The 7796-nt window shown below is 30.6% G+C and overlaps 1 protein-coding gene across 2 annotated transcripts; it reads left to right on the forward strand.

Annotated features, from left to right (window-relative positions):
- Positions 1-52: 52 nt before the first annotated feature.
- On the forward strand, positions 53-6341 carry LOC112455123. Of its 2 annotated transcripts, XM_025016857.1 has the most exons (9): positions 53-2476; positions 2630-3199; positions 3590-3704; positions 4450-4660; positions 4770-4953; positions 5142-5327; positions 5404-5556; positions 5643-5741; positions 5862-6341. In XM_025016857.1, exons 1-9 carry the CDS (start codon positions 73-75, stop codon positions 6044-6046), a joined length of 4107 nt encoding a protein of 1368 aa, XP_024872625.1. In that variant the 5' UTR covers positions 53-72; the 3' UTR covers positions 6047-6341. The 2 variants fall into 2 exon arrangements, with proteins under 2 accessions (XP_024872625.1, XP_024872624.1); XM_025016856.1 differs by having other exon boundaries at positions 53-3199; positions 5862-6340.
- Positions 6342-7796: the final 1455 nt, after the last annotated feature.

Consider the following 7796-nt stretch of genomic DNA (forward strand, 5'->3'; position numbering starts at 1 on the left):
TTAGATATATATATAATATCTTGTTTATATTTTTAAAAATCTTTAGGTACGTACCCAGACTCTACAAATAGAATGAATGAAGACGCTCTCTCTAGAACATCTGTGCCACAACCCAGTTCATACAGTTCATATAGCGATTCAATAGTTGACAATTCAAAATTTCAATCAGAACAGTCATCCACGATGGCGCAAATTTGTGAAAATGTTGAATTAAGCAATATGGACATTTCACATATACCAGTTGAAGCCAGTTCACCCAATAATCTCGGCTCAATTCCTACAACACTTACTTTGCCTCAAAATAGTAATTATGCAAGGGAAAATTTCTGCTCTGACGATTTACTAGTCAGACACTCTTCCTCTATTAAAGAAATGGAGAAAAAAATTCAGTTATTAGAAAGTAGAATGAAGAAGTTTCGAAGACTGAAGGAGAAAGCTTGTTGTCGTTGCAGTAAAAATTGTAAGGATGATATCTCAGTAAACACGAATCTGATATCTATAATCTGTAAAAGTATGGCAGAATATTACGATGAGAAAAAAGAGGCGTGTTCTAGAAACAAACGAAATATCGATTCGGAACCGTGTACCTGTAGTATGAAAAAGGCAAAGCTGAATAGGAGACAACAACTGCACAAAAGTAATGCATGCAAAAACACATGTTTGTGCAAAATTGAAAATTGCGATGAAAAGTATCAACTACGAGATACGTTTTGTAATAACACTGAGAATGCTGCGAAGACGATTGATATTTCACAATATGAGCATACGTTGTCTGTACATAAAAATAATTTACTTTCGGATACATCCAATACGTCTCTTAACGACACTGATGAATTTGACAAAAGAGAGTTGGTTTCTCATGAAAAAAGTACATTGCATTCAACAGAAATTGCATCTGTCGAAGATAGTTTAACATCATATTTAAGTGGCGATGAATCTGTAAACGACAATTCCTTAGATAAAGATAATGTAGAAGCTATGGATGTGGATAATAAAACAAGAACTGAAACGATATTATTTAGCGATGAAAATTACACCGATCATACTTATAGCAAAATTGTTGAAATTAATGCAGAAGAAAATGAAATGAGAAATAATGATGAAATATACGCAAGTGTGGACAATCTTTTAAACAAAGATGATTTAAAAACTATCGGCATGGATAATCGAACGAAAACTGGAACGATATTTTTATCTAACGCTAAACAATCCACTTATCATGCTGCTGGCAAAATCGTCGATATTAATGCAGAAAAAAATAAAATAAAAAATAAGGGCCAAAATATACATATAAAAGATAAGGTTGGCGAAATACACGCAAGCAATAATCTTTTAAACAAAGATAATATAAAAGCTAGCGATATAGATAATCAAACGAAAACTGGAACGATATTCGTATCTAAGAATGAAAATTCTACTGATCATGCTGATGGCAAAATCGTCGATATCAATGTAGAAAAAAATAAAATAAATAAGGGCCAAAATATACATAAGGATAAGATTGGCGAAATATACACGAGTGATAATCTCTTAAGCAAAGATAATATAGAAGCTATGGATAACCAAACAATAACCGAAAGAACATCCTTATCTAAAGACGAAAATTCTATTAATAACCATGCCGATAGCAAAATTATTGATATTAATGCAGAGGAAAGTAAAATGAAGAGAAAAAATATACAAAAAGGTAAAGTTACCGATATTAAGGAAAATCGCCTATTAAAGAAAATTCGAAACTTGAAAAGAAAAACGCGAGCCAGTTTGCCTACAAATAAGCATGAGAATATTGAATCATATTCCGACCATAGCTTTGAGTACAATAATTTGGCGAAAAAATCGCGAATTGAAAATGAGGAGGGTTGTGGCGGTCGCTCATTAGAAAATAGTATAAATGATTTAAAGAAGAAATTGAATACACGAATAGAGTCCATAAATAAACAAGAAGACAATAAATTATGCTCTGACGATTATGAACCGGTGAAAAAATTACGAATTGCACATACTCCAAAAACGTCAGTTTCTCAATTGAGCATCAACGAAAATAATATTACACATAGCACAATAAGAAATATAGCTAGCTTAATGACTCAAAAAAGTAATGGAATTCCACAACTAGGTATTCGGAAAAGTAATTTATTAACTAAAAGCGAAAAAAGTCGTACAATAAATGAGAAATGTGATGAGAAAAACGTCAAATGTAATGACGTCTTGATTAAAGATACAAACAACAGAAGTATCTCAATGGATAGAGTAATAGGAGAGACATCGAACAACAATGGCGAGCCGAACGTATTACATAATAATATCGCAAACGATTCGGACGATTTAGAATCAGTTCCATTGATATTGCGACTCAAAGTCCTGTCAAACTCCAGTATCCTCTGTAAAAAAGATAGGCTTACCAAAGCATTGAAAACAAATGAAAATAAAAAAGAGATAACGCCGACCGCTAATGAAGATTTGGAAACACTTGGAAGTAAGAGTCATGACGATCACAAAATATCAAAGGATGTGATTTCGAATGGCGAGTCGTCAGTTCTACACGACCGATCAAACGTGTCGGAAGCAATGCAACAAATTAAAAAAGAGATAACGCCGACCGCTTATGAAGATTTGGAAACGCTTGGAAATAAGAGTCATGACGATCACAAAATATCAAAGGATTTGATTTCGAATGGCGAGTCGTCAGTTCTACACGACCGATTAAACGTGTCGGAAGCAATGCGAAAAATTAAAAAAGAGATAACGCCGACCGCTTATGAAGATTTGGAAACGCTTGGAAATAAGAGTCATGACGATTACAAAATATCAAAGGATGTGATTTCGAAATGCGAGTCGTTAGTTCTACACCGATCAAACGTGTTGGAAGCAACGCGAAATAAAAATCATAATAATAGCAATGTATCTGAGGGAGCTACTGAAGTTCTACGTTCACCATCACCAAGAGATAGTGGTATCATTGTTGATTATACAAATGATACGAATAGCACGAAAGAATCTCTCGATCAAATAAAGGAAGAAACATGCGTTAATAATGAAGCAAATGGAGATAAAGAAATGAAATTTATCGATGCCAATCATGAAGTCGAGGAGAAACTCCAAACGCCAAAGTTACAATTAATTAAATATATTAGCCAGAAACGTGTCAAAAAATACAAGATGACACGTGCACAAATAGAAGGCGTTATTAAAACAACAGGTACGTAACAAAAATATGACTTAAAGAAGTAGTACTCAAAACGCATGAAAGAGCGAGTATTTTTTTTTTATAAAAATACATATTGACTTGACAAAAATAATTTTTGAATGTTTCTTGGTTGATTTTCTTTGAAGCAACGGTTGCTATATATGTATATTTACATTTATCTCTAAATTGTCTAATGGTCTATATTTTAGATTCATATAATAGACTTTTAATACATGTAAATAATTGATAAACATGTACATAAAGTTTTATAAAGAGAGATCAATATGTATTTTTTTAAAAAAGTTTAAAAAGAAACGCTTAAATTTAAATGCTTTCTCCTAAAATACATTACCCCTTTAATTGCTGAACAAGATTACTAATATAATTCTATATATGTTTTAGAACGATTTGTTAAAAAGCAACTACGAAGGCTTGTAAACAGTGCCTGGGAAGAGGCTATACATGACGATATAATAAAAAAATTAGGAAGTACATGCGGACCTCGTATCATAGCCAAGTTAGTATGACATTTTGTGATCTATTAAATATGCAAATGTTCAGACGAAATTGTATATATATTTAATTATGTTAAATATGATAGAAATATTATATTGCGTAAATTAGTAATATATATACAGAAAGAACCTAAAATTAAGTGGCAGTATTTTATATATATATTTAATAAATAAAAACAAAGAAAATTTTTATATAAACAAAAAACTAAAATCTTTAGATTTTCCATTATTACAACTTTAATTTTCTAATTCTAGTTATACAAAGAATAATATTCCAAAATAATGCATTTTGTAGAAATTGGCTGTTTAGATTGAATACTACTGTATTTCTGATATAGCATCGATATGTCTGATGTTCTAATGAAATAAGAAGCTTGAAATAAGATAGCAATAGTAGAAAGATTTTAGGATTTTTTTTATAAATAAAATATATATTTAAAATATTGAGGCTTATTTCAGATATACCTTGTACGATTGAAAAAGAAAAGCTTTTTGTGGACTAAATATAATATATATTTTACATACATATAATATATATGTATATATTACATATATATTTATAAAAAATATATAATAAATATATATACAATGAATTATAATATATAATATATGAATTAATATAATGTAATATAATATGTGTTATGTATGTGTTAGATATCTGCCATTAAAAAAATTTAATTAAGTTAGAAGTTTGCTTGTTAAAAAAAAAGAGACAAGAAAATAATATTTCTCTTGTGATCATTTTAGATGCATAGTAGAGTTTTTATTGGAGGAGGTCGATCATGATGAAGCTCTGGATAAGTCATTTACTCCCCCGGCACCATTGATGACAAAATTTGAACAGAAGATCATAACGTTATTGATCGATTTGGAGGTGTCGAAACCGTCGGTGATTTATTTCGTACAAGCTGCCATCGAATACAATCTGTTTAGACTTATCAACGATTCTATGATGAAGGTTTATATTTTATTTGTCTAATATAATATAACAAATTAAATTAGGTTGTTACAATAGCAAAGCGATACTTTCGATTCACAAATTAATGTTAACACTTTCGCACATGTAGATCCTCCCAGTTAACTTGCTCACGCGGATTTATGTCGTCCTGTCACGTCTTCAGAAGGACAGAGAAAAAGTACGCATGATGTGCTGCAATGCTCTCTATTGCATGGGTCTCAAGTCAATAGGTGTTTTGTATACAGTATTAACGTGCTGGCCTGAAGTTCTTCCAAATGCCGAGGCTAACAAAGGTATCGTACATGCTAAGATGCAAGAAAAACTATTTATCTTGTCGAGAGAAATAATGATAAATTTTGATTCACATCACTGAGCAGTGATGAATATTTTCGGCTCTGATCATTGAAATCTCTATGCACAAAATTACATCACTTGTGATACAAGATGTAAATTTATTCTTATAAATGTCGAATTCTTACAGGAATATTACCGAAGTGTATAGCCTTTCTCATCAGCTCGCTGCAAATTGAAAATCCTTATTCAGCTCAGAAGCCGTCAGTACAGAAATTAAACATATTAAAAGACTACCTATCAAGATTTTATAAATATAATTTTAGCCAAGAAACAACAAGTGATATTGTTAAGGAACTTATAACTACTCTTAAAGGTAAGAACATTTTTTGCGTCACGTTTCTCTACGGAATTATATTAATTAATTGCAAATTATATTTTATTATGTTTAGCTGAACGAGTCGATGGCTTAGATACGGCTATTATACTTGTTGCGAAGAAAAGAGGCTCGTCTTGGACATATAAAAATATTATTGAATCTTCTCTATTGCCAATGATCATAAGAAATGAGCATCCCTGTATATATAGTGCATTTTCTTTACTCGGTACACTTATTTTTTTCGTTTATTGTACTACTTTTTGACGAAAGAATACTAATGCATCTCACTGATATTATATTATATATTTACAGGAAGGCTTCTGCGCGCATTTACATCAGAAAATAAAGACGATGCCGTGAAGATTAGTGAGATTAGTGAACAGCTCTGTGACCTCATCAAATCTGGCCAAGGTGATACTTTTGTTTTGTATGAAAAGCTAGTTTTCATTACGCAACATAACGTGTGTGTGTGTGTGTGTGTGTGTGTGTGTGATATAATATACATATGTGATTTGATTCATTTTTAAACAGGTTCACACGATCAACAAGAGGGCATAATATCTGCATTGCTCAGCCTTTCCAGACAAAAATTCAACGTTGTCGCGCCGTGTGTGTTAAAATGGGAGCCGAATAAACCGTTAAGGCCAATTGTTAACACGCAGTTACAAGCGTTTATAAAAGCACGTGATTCGAAGTTTTGGAATAATTACTTATAGGTCTTTCATAACCTGAACCAAAACGCTAAATAAACATCCAGAATGAAACATGAGATGTCGATTGAATTTAACAAATGTAACATATATCTTTTGATCATTGTGTAATCTGCTAACAGAAAATCAAGCAGAATTACAATAAGAAATGAAGTATCAATGTTTAAAAATTTTCGATATAATCCAATTCATGTATTATATTGTTTTAGGTTTTAGCAGAATTATAGTTTACATGCATGATGTATAATTTTACGATTTACAATAATTTGTTGGTAAACGTTCGATTCATAAAAATCTAATTGATTTTTTTTAATTCTATTAATTCACATATTAATATATATATTTTTAAAATGTGAATTAATCTTTTTTCTTTTAAACGCTATATAATTCTGCACATTGTAAAAAAATTGTTTTTTAGTTTTAGTGTTGCTAAGAAGAGAATCGTATTTTGTTTTGTTATAAAATATTAACATATTTTCTTGATTCGAAACAAATATCTCCTTTTGTAAAAATATATTATATATTATAAAATTATAAATATAAATAATTTTATAATATATATTATTTATATAAATATTGCAAAATTACGTCTCTGATATCGCTTATTTTTGTATGAAATTCCTCTGCTATATGTTCCAAAAATAATCCCGATTTCCATTTAAAGAGAGGCTTGAAATAACATTTCTAAATAACTAAGCTAAATAGTAACTTAAATAGATCGCGAATTAAAACATAATTAAGAGTTGATTCTTTGCAAAAAGAATTACACATAACAGATACAGATCATTTTGTCAGTCTCTTTTACTTGATTTGACCAAAATTACATTTTATATTCCTTAAATTCTTTGTTGTTATCCAGCGAAAAGTGTAGTAAAACGAGATATCTAAATGATGAATATCTATAACATTCCGATCAATTTACACAATAAACGGCATATTGAATTGAATTTCATTCCTAAAATGGCATTACGGGAGAAACGTTGATATAAAATCGTTTCAATGAGTATTATTCCTACTTTGTAATGATATTATTCGAATATATCACAAGAATAACGTCACTGGATACGTCAGAATGTGTGTGTCAGAATAAATATTAATAAAAAAAAAGATAACGAATGAAACGCGTGAAACATCAATATGCTGTTTAAAAATTTTCAAACAAGATTTCATAGTTTTTATTTTGATATAATAATGATGATAAAAGTAATTATAGTAGCAATAATAATATATAATATAATAATACAATAATAATAATAATAGATAATATTTAACATATCGTAGGTTTCCATCCACAGAGCACGCTAAGTTAGTACATGTACAAGGTGTCTTTACAAAAATAATAACAATGTTCTGATGCAACATTGCCGATCGGTATCTCTTTTTTTTCGTCAAAATGCTGTTTAGTAACTTTAGATCAATTTGTTAGCCGTTTTCCTTTTCTCTGTCTTTCGCGCGCGCGCGCTTGTTCTCACCCTTCTAAACAACTAATTTGTCCAAAATTAATTGATGTCTTTGGTATGTTAACGTCAAGATATATAGTATACTATGAAGGTTTAGTACGTCGGATGAGGGTACCCGCTATTATCCACTTTGTCATAAAATGCTCAAAAGAACGAGCATTGCACGAAAAAGATTGTCATTTCTAAGAGCCAGCCATCGGATGGTGACGCGGAATGAAGGTCAGAATACATCTCTCCCTTCGAGAATTCGCAAATTTCGAATAAGACTCTAAAACGGTGCCATCCAACAGAACAAG

This window comes from Temnothorax curvispinosus, unplaced genomic scaffold (genome assembly GCF_003070985.1).
Source record: "Temnothorax curvispinosus isolate PA1 unplaced genomic scaffold, ASM307098v1 QBEX01005835.1, whole genome shotgun sequence".
In the NCBI taxonomy this organism is placed as follows: Eukaryota; Metazoa; Arthropoda; class Insecta; order Hymenoptera; family Formicidae; genus Temnothorax; species Temnothorax curvispinosus.

Coding starts and splice junctions, on each gene's coding strand:
- LOC112455123 (XM_025016856.1), top strand. CDS start 73: ATGAATGAAGACGCTCTCTCTAGAACATCTGTGCCACAACCCAGTTCA. Junction 3,200..3,589: donor AGGCGTTATTAAAACAACAG/GTACGTAACAAA, acceptor TATATGTTTTAG/AACGATTTGTTAAAAAGCAA. Junction 3,705..4,449: donor GGACCTCGTATCATAGCCAA/GTTAGTATGACA, acceptor TGATCATTTTAG/ATGCATAGTAGAGTTTTTAT.